The sequence below is a fragment of the Glycine max genome, chromosome 1 (genome assembly GCF_000004515.6).
Source record: "Glycine max cultivar Williams 82 chromosome 1, Glycine_max_v4.0, whole genome shotgun sequence".
In the NCBI taxonomy this organism is placed as follows: Eukaryota; Viridiplantae; Streptophyta; class Magnoliopsida; order Fabales; family Fabaceae; genus Glycine; species Glycine max.
Window position 1 is genome coordinate 4,360,537 of NC_016088.4, and position 18,073 is coordinate 4,378,609.

An 18,073-nucleotide genomic window follows, 5' to 3' on the forward strand; every position below is an offset into this window, starting at 1 on the left:
GTTCAATCCGGAACCACAAAGGCATGCCATGTTAGTCATCCATAACATTATTATACAAATGCCACATATGACATGTCATCAATCAATGTTAGGCATTTTGACTGCCAAAGGGACTAGAAATGGCACACTTTTAAGGGACCTAATTGGTGCAATTAGGATATTTAAGAGAATTGAATAAAATCATATATTTGCAATATTGAGAACACATGACATAATTGAAACATGTGAAATTAAAATCAAACATTTTTGTTATTATGCTTTCTTCTTTTCGTAGCAGACGAAATATAATAAAATTAAGTCTAATAAGACACTGTAATAGTGCATATGTATATTTATGCTTTTCATACAAACTTTATGGTTACATATTTATAAATGTAGGGAAGAATCATAATTTTCACTTTTTACACAAAGATGGAGGAAATAACCGTAATCTTTATTTTATTAATAAATATTAATTGTTAATTTTTATTAAAAGGAAAATTTACACCTATAATATCTCTCTGTTTTTTTTTTATCATTATTAAGTCAATCTTATAATTTCTTGCAATTTTTTTTATTTTAAATGTAAACATTTTTTTAAATCTTATTTCACTGGTTGATTTTTTATTTTATTTTAAAATATTTTTATTATTAATTATGTGTAAAGATGAAACATTGAATCTATGTTGATGCAAAAATTTCTCTATAGGAAAAGCGAAATAATTAGATTTTGCAAAAACCAATGAAAATTAAGGTCACTTATGTAGGCTATGTTAAAAGGACTGAAAAACATTTTAAAATACTAGTAAGAGGACTCATTCTATATTTTCAATAACTTAAGATTCAAGTCTATATAAGATGATCCCAAACCTGATATAACAGGTAATTTACAAGTGAACCGGTGCATCCTTCTGCACTCTGTTGTGTAGGCATCAGCACAACACCTCTATTTTGCCAAATTAATTGTAAATTTGATTTTTTTATTTATTTTATAATTTGATTTTCATTCTTTATAATTTAATTCATAAATTTAATTTTGTAAACATTTGAGTCATAATTTCAAAATTAAATGTTCACTATTACTTAAGGTATCACAATTTTATTAAACATTAATTTTGTACATTTAATTAACATCAAAATTCAGATAAAATCATAACTTGACCGTCAACATCTATTCCTAATGCTAAACAATACATTTTCAAACTTAAATAACCAGATTAAAAAAAAACGTAAAATTGTAAATTAAAATATAAGGAAATCAAAATTAAATTAAGAGAAAAATAGTAAAATCAAATTTACAATTTTTTCATTATATTTTAATGAGTCACCACCTGGATTAGTAGTATATAAAAACAGTTATGATTTCTTCCTCGCACTTACACCTATATCTATATAGTCATAGTTTTCAGCTTCATCAGCCCATCGATTAACACGCACAAGATGGAGTTTTTCACGAAAACGAGCGTGGTGAAGCTGAGGAGCCACCTGGACAAGTACCTCGTGGCGGATGCCGACGGCGCGCGGGTCCGCCAGAGCCGGAGGAGCTCCGGCAGGGGGACGTGGTGGACGGTGGAGGAAGTGGCGGCGGAAGGAGGGATTAATAATAAGGTTCGCCTGAGGAGCTGCCACGGGAGGCTCTTAACGGCGACAGAGACGCCGTTTCTGCTAGGCATGACGGGGAAGACGGTGCTGCAAACGGAGTTCGAGGCCGGCGCGGATTTCAAGCACGAGTGGGAAGTGATACGCGACGGATTTCAGGTTCTTTTAAAAAAATTTATACACAAATGTTACTTTGTTAGTGAAAAGATTGGAACCACAACTTCTTCTCTCTTCATTCTTTTTTTTATCAATAAGTCAATCTTATAACTCCTTTCGATGGGTTTCAGGTGAGGTTGCGGAGCTGGAGCGGGAAGTTTCTGAGGGCCAACGGAGGGACGCCGCCGTGGCGCAACACCGTGACAGTGGACGAACCGCACAGCTCGGCGACGAGGGATTGGGTTCTGTGGGACGTGGAGCCTGTGGAGGCCATGGAGGAGCTGGTGGATGAGTTTTTGTGTGAGAACGACGACGTCGTTTCTTCTTTTGCTTCGGATGATGTATTATCGGTGGATTCGGAGCCGGCGTCGCCGATGTCGGTTTTCTCGCTCCGGTCGCCGCCGGTTAGACGGAACTCCAAGCTGCTGCTGATGCAGGTATGTATGTTTTCGTGGACTGACTTTTGGTTTCTTGCGTTTTTGGGGTGAAATTTCGTGCGTTGATTTTGTTTGATCGAATTTTTTTTTTCTAACGGATTCTAGAGACAATTTGTGCTAAAATTAATAATAATAACAAACGTGTTAACAACTATTAAAAAAATAGTGGAATTCTATGTGATTTGACTAAAACTAATATAAATAATCTTAATTATTAATAAAAATTAATAATCTAAAACATTTGTTTGAGTCTAAATCAATCTATAAAATCGGGTTGTGATGATAATTATTTTATATTTATATATTTTATTTTGATATTATCTTAAATAAATGTGAGATTTTAATATGTTTTTTTTATTCTCAAATTTTTTGTTATTTAAGACTGTAAGTACATTTTTTTTAATCTAGGAAACACAGATGATTATCCAGCGTATGCATTTACTTAATATTTATTATTAAGAGTTTTTCGTTAAGTATGTGTTTGCTTTAATTTGTTATTCTTTGAATAATAGTGTAATTGTTATGAAATTTGGCTCCTGTGAAATATTGAGAAAGAGTAACGTAAATAATTTTAGCTATTGGTAAGAAAATTAATCATTGATATTATTTTTTAATTTTTATTTATAAGCTTTATTGAAAATTTAAAATACCCCTGTACTTCAGGGAAAGTTCCTAGTTTTTTGTTATAAATGACTACTCCATGGTTTAACGGCTTGACTGATTTAGAGAATACCGTGTTTATTTTTCTGAAACAAACGTTCACACTGTTCGGTCTTGACTCTTGATTCCCTTGACCAAATTGAAGCCCCTAAAACTAAAAACAGAACAAACAGAAAAAGAGTACTACTTTCAACCGTCGATATTTTGGGAACGTAATTGAATTCTCTCTTCGAAAATTCTAATGAATGCAAAATATGCCCAAAAACAGAGTGTCTTTTTTAGTTTAATTTTAATATATTATCAATATAAAAAATTATATTATTAATTGATTAGATATAATTTTAAATATTTTTTTAAGTAATATCATATTAGTTGAATAATCTTAATAAACATAACAATTCATGATTGAATAATAATGTTAAAAAATGTATTAATATATTCGATCTAATTAATTTTTTTTAGTAAGATAACCTTGTAATATTTGTCGTATCATATGTTTTATACAAACAGTATAATCCATTGATAAAACGTAATTATATATATAAACATTGTTTTATTTAAAAATTATAATATACACGCATAAAAGTTAGATAAGCATTTGCTTTTGCTAAAGTGAAGTGAAATTGTTGAGTAATGTAATGGGTAAGTATAAAACTTGTAATGTCATCGTATAGAAAATATTTTGCAGTAAAAATACATTTATTGGGAGTTGAGTTTAGATGAAATGATTTTTATTAGTTTGAAAATTTTAAAATAATTAGATGAGATGGTCTCAGCAAATTTAAATTAAATTCAATAAATAAAGTATCAAAACATAATCTTGAATCAAATAGTTCAAATTGGTGATTTTGAAATAAGGCTGAAAATGCACTAGCAAGTTAAATTTTTTAAGGTCCACATCTATCCTACTTTTTTTTATTGAAATATTCACGACTTGACCAATTTGATTTGATATAATCTTTTTTTTAAATGTATCTTACTTTTGTGAAGGTTTAGTTCAATACTTCAATCTGGGTTTTCTAAATTCTACTTAATTGGAATGTCTGTTAAACGAGTTAAAAATTGTCTCTAAAGAACCTAAATTTATGTATACATTAGTAGGCTTAAATATTTAAATAAATTGATAATATATAATCTTAAAAACATAACAATGCATTTTTTTTAAGTTAACAATCTATTTTTTTATTAGTCATTATTATTATTTACCTAAATAAATTGTCTTATTTGAATAGTCTAAAGTCTTATCTTTTTAATTAAATAACTTTAAAAAGTCTTAACTCATTTAATAAACAATTTGACGACCTATCTCTGCTAACGTGAGTTAAGCTATATCTCCTTAACATGTTACATTGTTACCTATCCTATTCCGTGATAGTAATGCACATATACATTAGGTTTTTAGGTACTTTAGGTCTATGAGAAGGGTTTTGTTTACTTCCATAGTAGAAACACTCGAATATCTATTTCATTTCCAAATTGCAGTAAAATTTATGTGGCCCCAATTAGCTTTTATAAAGTATGATTTATTTGGCTTTCATATATGTCCAAAGAAAATTAAGGACGTTCACACGCCGAGTGTTTTAGTCTAACCCCTATATGACCATGGGAGTCGTCCACTACCAATTTGATTGACACTTGGTTGGATTTGAGGCGATGTTTGCTTCATGCCTTCACCAACTCTTTTCCACCAACGAAAATTTAGTCACTCACTTCATACATAAACTAATGCTTTCACACTCCAAAGTCCAAACAGTAAACGCACTACTAAAATTGGTTATTTGACATTAACCCTTTTTTTTACAAAAAAAAATTGAAAAATAAAAAGCTTTCATAAAGGAAGAAACTGAAACAATAGCAGTTTACTGCACACTTTAATTCTTGGAATAATTTTTGGTATACAAAGACAACAATATATATTGATCGAATCTAACTCCTTATATATCTATTCTAACCCCTACCATTAGATTGATCCTAATGAATATTCTTGGAACAATTGATTTATATATAACAAATTAGAGAAATATAAGTCATTTTCACAAAATTATTACCAAACATTTCGAGTGTGTTTGGATAATGTTGAATATAACTAGCTTTCATTATAAAGCAAAACTTGTTTCTACCTTCTTGTTTTAGAAAGTGAAAAAATTCGGTTGAACATGATTTTCAATGAAAAATCAAACACTCTTTTTAAATTATGATATGCTTATATACTAATTTGATTTATTTTTCTTCCTTTATAAAAGTTTTGGACTTATAACGGATCAAATAAAAAATTGTGGAGTTACTGTATTCATATATTCAATTTCTTTAACAACTTAACTTTATCTTATTTTTTAATATTTTTTTTCTTCATATTCAATCATATCATTTGTCAAATTTTTTTTATTCTTTTGTATTTTTCTCTCTATCTCTTCTTTTCCTTATACCCATTCACCCGAAAAATGGGGTGCACATTTAACAAAATTTCAAAGTTCTGTTAAAATGGATCCCTAGCATATCGCAAAGTTGTTGTCTTAATATATTTCCTTGGTGTGGGAGTAATATTATTCCCGCAATCAATTGCTTTCTCCAACGCCCAGTCTTTTCTTTTTCTTTTTTGGGGCTTAAGATCAAAGTGTATAAATCTGAACATCTGATCTAATAAAAAAAATAAAGCTCAACTTGAAATAATTAAGGTCAATAGATGGTTGCGTGTTTCTAACTAATAACACGCGGAGTGACCTAGTAACTTGGAAATATACTATACGGATATAACATTAATTAAAGTTGTCTATATGCTACTTCTTATCAGGAGTTATACGTCTACGTCAAGACAATTAGTATAGATGAAAAGATTTTTGAGTGAGATAAGAAGGATATTAATACTATACCGATTAGACACGCACACACACACACACATTCACACATATATAGAATGATAAATAGATTTTCACCTGATTTCATCTGAGGATTAGAGCATATTCATGTGGGCGGGGGAAGGGGGTTGGAAGTACACATTCATGTCGTCTGCCTTGACAAGGACTAGAAGCCGAATATAGCTTTTTGTATGGTGGGTTTTCAATAATAATTGGGAGTAAAATGGAGAAATACAAGTTAACAACATTTAATTTAATTTATCTGTAAATGAAACCTATTCAATAACACATTGTCTATTTGTCTAAGACATCTTGTGTAGACGATAGTTTTATACTTTTAAGTGGCTTTTGTCTCGTCTCTATGTAAATCTCCGTATATATAGCTTTCACCCCATGTATATATTGTTTCTTTTTTCCTTCTTTTATTGGTCTCTCTTCCTTTATGCCCTTGTTATTTTTTTTTATTTGTTGGATTGAGGTCTTTGTAAGGTGCTTTCTAGTCAGAGGCCGTTTTGTTTTGATTCTCTTTTTTTAATTTCTGTGGTATCCACAAACACGCCAAGGCAGCGACAAACCGCATATTATTATCAAATGCCATAGTATATCCAAAACCAGTGACTGATTGGGACTCTTTATTGATTTGGGTTGAGTCAGCAATTCAACCTAGCTGCCATAGTATATCCAATACCCACTGACTTATTATGAATCCTTATTTAATTGGGTTGAGTCAGCAATGGTAAAAAGATTAGTCGGATTGGGCTATGGATTCTGTTTATAACTTTTTAACCTACATCTAATTGGGTTTATGCTTTTTTTTTGGGGTGAATAATTGGGTTTATGCTAAAGATTAAAGTGAGCTTGATCGCTTTTGTTCATTAAAAAAATGTTGCACACTATGTCGGGGGAAACGTGAAAGAAATTTATTTGGGATGAATCAAATACTAGTATTTGTTAAACACGCTAAGTTTACAATTTTACGCTTAATGTAACTTAATTCAATTAATCAAGCAAAATAGATTCTTTTAATTCTAAACACGCCTAATAATTTATATAAGTAATATAATGGTAATTTTATCATCAACTCAATCACACACGAACAAAATTCTTATTAGATATTATTTTCTATATTTTGAAGTGAAATTATCATTGGCATGTTAACTTGCTGTCTTACTATGCCATAAGTAGATATATTGGGTTTTTGTTTACTTTTTTGTGTGTGTATCATAATATGAGGATTCACAACTTAAAACCAAATAAATTACCAAGGATTACTTTTGCCAAAAAATCCAACCTTACAAGTGGGTCTCAAGTGACCTCAATAATTGCGAGGTCTTATCATATTTCATTTTCAGGTTAAGAAACTCAACTTGATGATGCATTCCCCTGCCCCCCAATGTTCCTAAACCCACATGTGAATGATCAATGCCCACGATCCCACCTTTCTCTTTTTTTTCCACCTACCCTTAACTCCCTAACCCCTAGTTAGACGCACTCAACACTGAACACAAACTAAACCATGACAAGAGATGAATGAGATTACCTACCCTCTTTGCCCACGTAATACCCGCGTGCACCCAAACGTGTTATACCCCAAAGTCGCCACTGTTGGACTTCCTCTTCCCATTTTTCACTATTCACAGTCCAAACAACACACCTAAACCAGTCAACCAGTCACGCACACTAACTCTTACCCAACACATAGAAAAAAATAACAGTAACAACGTAACAATTTCAAAACCCAAGAAAATGGTCCCCATTCACGTTCACAAATAAATACCCTCTACCATTTTCATTTCATACTCAAAACCATATCAGAGCCTCTGCTTCCGACACAAATCAATCTTTCTGATCATATATTATTCTTTTGTTTTTTTAATTTATTCTCCATACACATGCAGACAATAAGTTCGAACAAGTTCAGGAGCGGCATGGATTTCTTCCACCGCGCGAAGGCGGTGCGCCTCCGCAGCCACCACGACAAGTACCTCCTCGCGGAGGAGGACGAGGAGTCGGTGACGCAGGACCGCAACGGCTCCTCCAAAAGCGCACGGTGGACGGTAGAATACGTGGCCGAATACGACAACATAATTCGCCTGAAGAGCTGTTACGGCAAGTACCTCACCGCTTCCAACCACCTCTTCCTCTTGGGCATGACGGGCCACAAGGTTCTCCAGACGCTTCCCTCGAGGCTGGACTCTTCTGTCGAGTGGGAACCCGTCAAGGACGGAGGGCGCGTGAAGCTCAAGTCCCGTTACGGGAATTTCCTCAGGGCAAATGGCGGGTTGCCGCCGTGGAGAAACTCCGTTACTCATGATATTCCGCACAGGACCGCCACGCAGGATTGGATCCTGTGGGACGTGGATGTTGTTGAGATTTACGTGAACTCTCCCGCGAATCATGATAGACCCTCCGCTCCGCCGTTGCCGGTTGAGGACTCTGTTCCCATACTAGCGAGCGCGCCGCCGCCGCCACCGCCAACTGTGTCTGCTAGCTTTTCAAGGCAACAGGTATGTATCAGATAAGATTCTTGGAAAAGCTTTGATGTTTTTGTCGGGGTTGTCCTTGCTTTGGTTTAGCATGATTATTACATAATGATCAAAATTCATATCATTTTTTTAGGTGTTATTCTTTTATTCATAAATAGTAGTGTTCTTTAATCAGAATTTGAGTTTTATTATAGTAATTTGCATCGATGTTTTAAATTGTGATCGCGATTGCAGTTTTTTCGCAATCCCTGACATGACTGGAAATTGCAGGCGAATTTTGCATCAAGGTTTCAAATTGTGATCTGAGTTGCAGTTTAGTCCTGATTCTTGACATAATATGAAATTGCAGTTGTGGATTATTTTTTAGAACCTTGATTTTCATAATGAAGTTTTGTATTAAATATATTGACAATGAATAATACCAAAAATGATTCAAAATCTGAAAGGAACTGGTTATCTATTTGAGGGATGAAATTGTTTACGAGTTTGATACGATGAATTTGTTTGTGAGTACTATCTTTTGGGGACTAATTTATATAAATACGTATATTTTAGGAGGACCTTGTTACATAAAGAGTGTTTATTGGTATTAGCTAATCAAGGAGTCGATAATGGATTCATTAGCATTGATGCGTTCATTAGCATTTTCTCTTTTATGATTAAAATAACCTAAGTTGTCACTTTTTATTATTATTATTTTTTGCGTGTGTGGGTGTTGATTGTGTTTGGTTTTGTTTGCAGCCCAATGATTTATCACCGAAGGTGGAAGGGAGAACTATATACTACCATATTGCTGAAGACAATGGAGAGGTGCTGGATGAAGGTGTGCAGGGGTATTCTTTGATTTTCAAAGGGAATGGAGTTGAAGAATTGACTCGAAAGTTCGAGGAAGAGACAGGGCTAGAGGGAATCATTGTGTGTAATCGGAGTCCTTTGAATGGAAAGCTTTATCCTCTTCGCTTGCAGCTTCCTCCAAACACTGTCACCATGCGGGTTGTTTTGGTTCTTCCCATGTCAAATTGTGAGTTTTCTTTTCTATTCCTTCTTGTTGAATTTTTCCTTCTTCTGGATGCTCACTTGCTTATTACATGTTTGGCTTGTAAGATTGTATACCCTAAATTTTAGTTTGGAGAAAGTAAACTTTGTTTTATTCATATTTGTCAAAATTATGGTTGAATGGTATTTAGACATGATCACGATGTTTCGTGAGAAGTGAAAGAAAGTTACTTTTCTTTTGGGACAAATCTTAGTTTCCAACTACAATTCGAACACCACCTTGGTATTATACATCAACCTTCATACATAGAAAAATGTTTTGTGGTGCGGAGGACCAAGTGATTAGAAGAAAGAGGTAATTTCGTGGTGGACCAACTAGTTAAGCGAAGCTTCGTCAATTGTCAGAAATGTTATGCAACTAATAATTAATATCTTATTCGATTAATTTCCGCACCTGATGAATAAGAACTTTGCATCTCTAGCTTCTACGAAACATATCATGTAATTAAACTTTGAGAAGAGTTTTGGTGTTACTGCTTTGACTTCTGGCATTGCATTCACATTAGACATCAATCATATTTCTGTTTGTTCCAATCTATATCTTCCTCTCCTTCAAATGTCCTATCTTGTTACCTTAATAACATTTGCTGTCTTTTCCTTTTCAGTGGCAAGAGACTTTGAGGCACAAGGCTTACTGTGAGAAGCCTTTAGAGTTTTGCAACGAAAGCCTACGTATATGTAGTTATGTACTGATCGAAGCCAGTTCAGAATTTAGGAATATGTTCTAGTCCATTTCATTTATTAAGCAGAGTTCATCATGGTCCTGTGAGGGAAGCTTAGAGTTGTCATTGCATGGATCAAAACAGCAATGTCCTTTCATCAATGACATGTGTTATAGGCGATTCTGATGGTGGATTTTGTTGGGGCTTCTTTTTCATTAACTCCAGCTTCAATATAAGCATGTGTTGCATGTGGATTCCGGGAATTTTGTTGTTTGATGGTTTATGTAATTTTTTGTTCATGATTTTTTCTCTAGGTGGATATACCGCATGTAAATAGTATAAGTTTTGTCAGCAATAGAAGATTTTCTTTTATCAGATATAAATATAAATTTCTAATATTCTTCAGAAATTTAGAAACATTTTTGTTTAATCAGAGTTTATTTCTTGCTTAGTTGTCTCTGAATGAAATTTGTGGATTCAAGCGAAGTGAGTGGTATGACTGATAGTTACACAACTCAAAACAGAGAATACGTGAAGATAATTCCAAAAGGGTTGTATGCATTACAACCCATATTTTGAACATCCGATGTAACCAAACGGTAATTTAATTTACAAAACTATGATATCGAGATTGGCCCAAAAGAATAATGAATGCATATTGTTCTGTTGAGCATGTTTCTACTATCTAGGTTTGAAAGTAGTTGGTTGAGGACTATGCTTCACTTCTATGAAGGAGTTAGCCTATTCATTACACATTCATCATATTTATTCAAAGTTCATTTCAAAGTAGCAGCTTTTAGTAGATGTACTACATGAAAGTGGAATGCTTCTATTTATGAATAGGGAAACCTACACTGAACCGATTCTCCAGAACTAGGAAATAATTTTTACCAAAAGAGTGCATTTTTGGTTAATTCATAGTTACTTTTGGTGGTATTTCTTGAAATAACTTATAAAAGGATTCACGATTACTTTTTATAATCTCAGTATACGTATATTTGGATTAATGGTGGTTTTAAATGATTATTATTTTGAAAGCAACAAGTAGTTGCTTTTGTGATGAAGTCATCATGATTTTATTTATTTATTTAAAAAAATCATGATGAGTTTCACTCACCACCAATCTAAACTCACACTAAATGTATAATGTACATGTACATAAATAGTGTAAAGTTCAAACTTATACCTTGCTACTTGGAATGCATATAATTTATGCTTTATTATTCTTGAATCCATCATAAAAAAACAAAATGGACGAAATGAACTACAAAAGAGTAGTGATAACTAGTAACTTGTGATGGGTTCTACGGTGCATCACTACTCCATGTGACTCATGGTGTACTATTATTAACAGCTTTTGAATTAATCTAGAGTGCACATTATTAGGAATCCTATACATCTTATCTAAACTCTTCCTTCGTTCGACACCGTTTTCCATCGTGCGATGCCATCAAAAGCAATTTCTAGCTGTGTTGCCACTTTTTTTCTTAACATGGTAATGTTACATAAAGTAGAATAAATTTAATTTAATAAATGTTCAAATTATAGTAGTATCATTTCATACAAACTACATTAAACTTGCAATTAACAAAATACAAATGAATAACTAACTCAACTTTTTTTTGGTAGGGATAGCTAACTTAACTTGATTGTACAGTGACCATTCCCAATATTTTCCGCATCTCAATCAAAGGGTCAATCTTCTCTTGGACATCACTCGAACTATGCTTCCCAAAAGGTATATTAACAAATCAGCAGTCAGAAAAACCACTTTGATAAGTCCTCCCATTGTTTGTAACGTAATACCCCTTGATGATTGCGTTTTGTGTCTATCTAAGATTTATCCTTGTTAATTACTATTTCCTTTAATTCCTCGAAACTGTTTGTTTGTGTAGAGAAATTTGAGATCGGTTCATGTCGCGAAAAAGAAAAAGCTATGATAACATCCCTTTTTCTTCTAATCGGATATTTGGAAAAGAAAATAATTTAATTTAAAAACAACTAGTGAAAAGATTTTTAGTGTACAAACAACAAGAAGATTCAAATCTTAGAATTTCTTACCAACTATCCAAACTCAATAAATATTACATATCATTGAGTGTATTTTTAGATTAAACTTTATTAATAGCATGTTTGGATTGGTATTTGCTGGCTTCAACGTGGACTAAGTTTAAAAAAAAAAAAAAAATACTTGTGTTTCCGTGTCATGAGAGTTTTGGATGTGAAAACATAGGTGGATTGCAACATATGATCCAAAGACAGTGTGAGTTTATTTATCAAATTGATTTTAAAATATTTTAAATGAACAACTCTCACACATATCTGATAACGAAATAAATATATTATTTTTCGTAATAATTACCTTAAAATTCAAATAAATGTTGCTTTCCAATTATCAATACATTAAACTTTAAATTTAAATAGTTATCTATATAAAATTTCTAAATTTTATTTGTATTTAATTAAATAAAACTGAAATGCATCATGACATTTATTTTTTTTTCTCATGTGTTTCTTTCTTCAATTCAAACAAAATATTTTGAAAATATTTGCTTACAGTTACACAGGAGGGTAGTAGTGGGTATACATAGAGAGCATTTAACCTCAGGTCCTCAGCCTCATCACTCACTCTAATCTAACGATGAATCTGAATACCAAGCTTTCTCACTCATAAGTTCCCACTCCCTCTCTTATCATTTATCAAACAAATTTTTCATCTTTCCCCACTTGTTGGATTAATGGCTGCCTCAGCTTTGTCACTAACATCCCCATTCCATTTCAGAAAACCCCACAACAGGGTTTCACCTCTCAATGCTCATCCTCTCATTCTCATCCAAAAGGGTAAACAATCTCTTAAATCAAACTTCTCATTCTCAACCCTGAATGCTTCCCCCCACTTCAGACCCCCTATTGCCATTGCTCCTTCCACACTGACCCTAACAAGAGCTTCTTCCTCTGATGAATGCTTTGACCCTGCTGGTGAAGCCCAAAGGTTGCTGCTTTCTGAGGAAAAACCAGTTAATTTTGCTTTCTGGGTCATATTTTGGGCCTCTTTGTCCCTGGCTTGGTTTGCTGTTTCAAGGGATGCTAATGCTGCTGTTGAATCCTCCATCAAAGCCTCTGGCTTTGGCTTCAACATTGCCAATTCGTTGAGGAAATTGGGTTGGCCTGATTGGGTTGTGGTGTTCACCCTTGCCACTCTTCCTGTGCTTGAGCTTCGTGGGGCTATACCTGTTGGTTACTGGATGCAACTTAACCCTGTAACTTTAACAGTGTTATCTATTCTGGGGTTAGTATTTTTCTTCTTCAAGTTCTTTTAAGTACACCCTTCTTTGGCTGACTTATGTGAGATACTATTTGAATTCACTGCAATCATGATACCCATTTGCTTACTTGGCTTTCTAGAATCCCTCTTGGTTAATGTGTTTGCCTTGTTGTGGCATTGCACCTTCACTTGGAATAGTTATGTTAGAGATTGAACCTTCACTTGGTCTAACAGTTTTCTGTTTTCTAAAATTTGTTTGTCCCCTCAACATATATGAAAGTATTTGTCCCATGAACACATTTCTGTTTTCTAAAGATTTGTCCTCTGAACAGTTGAACATAGCACATGAAAAAGAGAATGAGAAAACATCTCCTAGTTGTTTCTGTTTTTTGTTTTTTATAACACTTGTTTTGGAAACAGATTTCAAGACTTAGTAGAATTTGGATGAGAATTTGATTACCGAGTAGTGTAAATTATTAAATAAAACATTTTTTAAAACAAAATGTGAGAAGTGAATCAAACAAGCCCTATATTTTCCTATGTAATTTTGACTCATGGAGAGAAGAGGGTTTGTTGTTGGCCTATTAGAGCTTAGAAGATGTTTCCTTAGCGCCCATTGATGTAATTTGGATTGTCTTTTGGTAATATTGGGGATTTTCCCATGGTTAGATGAACCAGTTTTGAGTAATTAATGTAGGAACATGGTCCCTGTGCCATTCATCGTGCTCTACCTTAAAAAAATTGCGTCTTTCGTTGCTGCGAGGAGCCCTTCTGCGTCTCGATTCCTTGACATGCTGTTCGAGAATGCCAAAGAGAAGGCTGGTCCAGTGGAGGAGTTTCAGTGGCTTGGTCTGATGCTCTTTGTGGCTGTTCCTTTTCCTGGAACAGGAGCATGGACCGGAGCCTTTATAGCATCCATTCTTGATATGCCATTTTGGGCTGCTGTGTCTGCTAATTTCTTTGGTGTTGTATTTGCTGGGTTGCTAGTAAATTTGTTAGTGAACCTTGGTCTGAAGTATGCCATCATTACTGGTGTCATCCTTTTCTTTGTTTCCACATTCATGTGGAGTGTCCTTAGAAATCTTAAAAAAGGTTTGAGCTCGTCAAATTGACGTGAAATGTCTGATTTTCCTTTACCAACATGATGACAATTGTTAGTTTTGTTGTTCATTCTCTTGGTTTTCATTTTCTTATATTTTCATAATTGAGCATCCTAGTTCAGTGATATGTAAAAATGAAAAGGCTTATGTCTTGTATATACCCTTTTTCTGATGTTTTAAAAATCATGGGCTGACTGATATTCCTTGTTGGAGATTTTTTCTTTTCTTATGTGGAGTATAACTTCAATTGGGAAGCTTTTGAACTAATTAAATTATAACTTTGTGGTGCATTAAGATGGATCACACCATATCCTGTTCTTTAAATTAAAGCTGAGCCTGAGTATCTTTAAGCTATAACTTTGCGTCTTCTGCTTTGAAAGTAGATTACTGATTGAATACATCCTCATTTGTCAAGGAAAGAATAGTTGATTCTAAATTTAGTCCTTTGTTATTTTAAATTTTTTTACACTATCATCCAATGGTATGTTGATGCAATATTGGCAGAGTTTGACCTCTTAGGTAGTTTTTTCTGATAGTCAGAGTCCTTTAATGATTTGTCCACACGTTATCCGACAACTGTGTTAAGAAGTTATTCATTTACAGTGTACGAAAGTTAAATCTTTCTCAAGTCTATTTTGCTCTTTGATCTACTGGTGTTGGGAATTTGATAAATAATCTCTAATCTGAATAATCATCAAATTTCTGCATCTCAATTGTCCACTTATTTTTCCTATATGCATGTAGTATTATGAACAAGTACCTCCACTTTTTGTTTAAATATTTATTTTGCCGTATCCCAAAATCTCAAGTTCTTTAAGGTATGTTCATGTTCCAAGTGTTTTGTTCTATTGTGAATAAAATAAGCCCGAGATGTTGTTCTAAACAATGATTCTCCAGACTTCATTGTATTTTGGATGAAAAGTTTTGTCTTGATAATCTCCATCATGGTTAACAGTTTAGGGAGATTTTGGAGATAATACATGTAAAGGTTGATTTCTTTTAACAATTATGGTTGTATTATAAGGATACTGATTTGAGTATTATTTCTGCCCATTGCTCAGAATCTCCCTCTCTAAAGAAAAATATCCATGATCCATGTATAATATTTTGTTTATCAGTAGATCCATGTCTAATATGTTCATGTTGAAACTTTATTGTCAGCTCCTAATATATAAGCTGCTTGTGAATCGTGAATTTTAGACTTAGAACAAGGTTAAAGAAACTTTACTTTCTCATGATTTAGAACAAAAGTTTGGTGAAATTTATGATAAGTCTAAATTATTATTATCATTGACTTTGGTCAAAGTCCCATGTGGTGCTACTACTGCTCTATATTTGGCAAAAGCCATGGACATTGTGAGATAAATTCTATGAATGAGGTTTCTGCCCATTCTTAGTCTACCCTGTTAGGTTCAATCTAGCAAAACCCAACTCGGTATGACTTCACATATCCAAGTCCTTCACTAGGCCAAGGAGTCATATGAGGGCTGCTAAAACACATAAAACCTCTATTTCAGTCTCTAGGAAGGTTTTAATATCTTTAATAACACAGAAAATCAGGAATAGACAGAAGAAGAATGGGATAATCACATGCCTGAGCAATTATACTATCGTGACTTTTCTTGGGTAACTTGGGCATGTCCTCATACCTGGGACTGCATTTAAATTTACACTATATATTCCTTGTTTTGTATTTAACTTACATTTCTTTGATTCAGTAAGGCCGGGTCTTTTCAAAAGTTCTTTTTGGATCTTTACATGTTAATCTAGAGTTGTATAATATCTCAACCATGCATGACAACATGAAAAGAATTGGATTTTGTTTTCACATCACTCAACAATGTTCTTTCCTCTCTTCATTTCTCTGCCTCTTCAGCTCATAATTTTCCAATCTATTTGGAAATGGCCTGGTCCTCAGCATATAAAAGGTTTCTTATGGAAAACCGCTTACCAATGAAGAGAGGGTTTCCAGAAATATGGATACTGATAAACTTGCCCTCACTTCCTTACTCATCCCCCGAAACAATCATGCATGCATGCATGCATGCATGCTTTACGTGACTGTGAAGAAGTTCAATGCTTTTGATCTCAAATTTTTCAATCTTCCTCTTGGACTAAATTCTTCAGTTAGGCCTTCATGCCTGGCTACAATTTGATCTTAAGGGTATTTCTTCTTGCACTCCATAAAATAAACAATACTCTCTCTGTATTCCAGTAAGTCTAATTCGAAATGTAATTTTTACATATCGAACTATAAATGAGGTGTTTGTTTTTTTCACGGAGTGCAAGAAGCTTAGGCCTAATCTTAACCCCCACAAAGAGCCATCACTGATTTAATTAGATTTGGACCATACCATGTTTTAAGGAGTTGAGTAGAGTGTGAGCGGTTAAACTCTTCCTCCATTCTCCCCCTTAGTTATAACTAAATACATAAAAGATTGAAAAGAAATCTTATATGGTTGTTTAGAAGCTTGCAAAGTATTTTGTTGAAGTACGATGAAAACATTAAATATCAACAGCATTTCGTTAATTTGAAGACATTCAGGATTTTCTTAATATTTTCTTTTTCACCGCAGAAACTAAATTTTATTACGTTGAAGAGTGCCAGCAGTACCCCTGCATTGTTACGGCATTTCAATATATTCAATTTGTGCAACAAAACATAATGTCATTGGTAATATTCATAGTATTCAACAAATAATTTTTTAAAGGTTTAAACATTTTTTTATCCCTAATAAATGTTTAATTTTTATGTTTTTTTAATAAATTTTTGTTTTGTGTTGACTTTCTAATTAAATAAAAATTTTATTTTTGCTCTTTAATATTTTGTTTTAGTCCTTGATGAATAAAGAAATAAACATAAAATTTGCCAATTCATCTGGAACTAAAAAAATGCCAAAGATAAAAAATAAAATTATTATTTTATAAGAGACTCAACATAAAACAAAAGTTTAAAAAAGTAAATATACAAATTGAATATTTATAAAAAATAAAAAACATTTAAGCCATTTTATTAAAATAGCGAGGACAAATTGTTATTATCATTATTCCAATGAATAAAAAAAAAGTCATTTAAACCCATCTCTTGCATCATGTGTCATGAACATGTTTGTTTAATTAAAATCTTGGACAAAATTGCCGTCGTCTTCTTCCAAGCACCTCAAATAGTGAACATGCATTTATTCCCACCTCAACTTCAATTTCATTTCCACTCATAAACTAACTGTTGCACTAGTCCAATTACAAGGTGCACAAGAACAATTCTCTGTTGTTTTGCACAAAAGGAAACAGGTGCAATTTCACAAACACAAAGATATGGATGAAGCAATTTAATATCTCAATGTTAAAAAATTAGAACTTACCAAACTTAAATACTGTTTAGCAGCGTGCGTTGTATTTGTCACACCAACGACCAAGGGAAGAAAACCAAAAAGTAAAAAAAGAAAACGACACTGAATGTGAGAGAAGCCTTATTCTATTTTATGTCTAAAGATAAGGGACATGCTAGTGCACCCAGAAATATTGTTGGTGCATCCAGCAATTAGGTGAATGGATAAAATTGCCCTTGTGTTAAAAAAAATAATTTCTTCTTTCAGGAGAAGGTTTTTCTGGAAGCTTCTTCCGGAAGAACAATTTGTGTTCTTCCGGAGGAGTTACCGAAAGAAGTTCTTCCGGTAGCTTCTACCGAAAGAAGGTTATTCCGGTAGAATAAATTGTTCATCCGAAAGAATCTTCTTCCGGAGAAGTTACCGGAAAAACTTCTTCCGGTAGCTTCTCCAGAAGAAGGTTCTTCGGGTAGAACAAATTCTTCCGGTAGA

General features: G+C 33.3%; 2 protein-coding genes across 2 annotated transcripts; both read left to right on the plus strand.

Moving 5' to 3' along the window:
• The first annotated feature begins 1,328 nt into the window (after positions 1-1,328).
• Positions 1,329-10,265, plus strand: LOC100811752 (uncharacterized). Its single transcript, XM_003517858.5, has 5 exons — positions 1,329-1,737; positions 1,866-2,171; positions 7,585-8,193; positions 8,914-9,193; positions 9,834-10,265. Exons 1-5 carry the CDS (start codon positions 1,420-1,422, stop codon positions 9,866-9,868), a joined length of 1,548 nt encoding a protein of 515 aa, XP_003517906.1. The 5' UTR covers positions 1,329-1,419; the 3' UTR covers positions 9,869-10,265.
• Positions 10,266-12,441: 2,176 nt separating this feature from the next.
• LOC100813905 (uncharacterized) lies at positions 12,442-14,411 on the plus strand. The gene is made up of 2 exons (NM_001253143.2): positions 12,442-13,179; positions 13,853-14,411. Exons 1-2 carry the CDS (start codon positions 12,629-12,631, stop codon positions 14,265-14,267), a joined length of 966 nt encoding a protein of 321 aa, NP_001240072.1. The 5' UTR covers positions 12,442-12,628; the 3' UTR covers positions 14,268-14,411.
• The last annotated feature ends 3,662 nt before the right edge of the window (positions 14,412-18,073 follow it).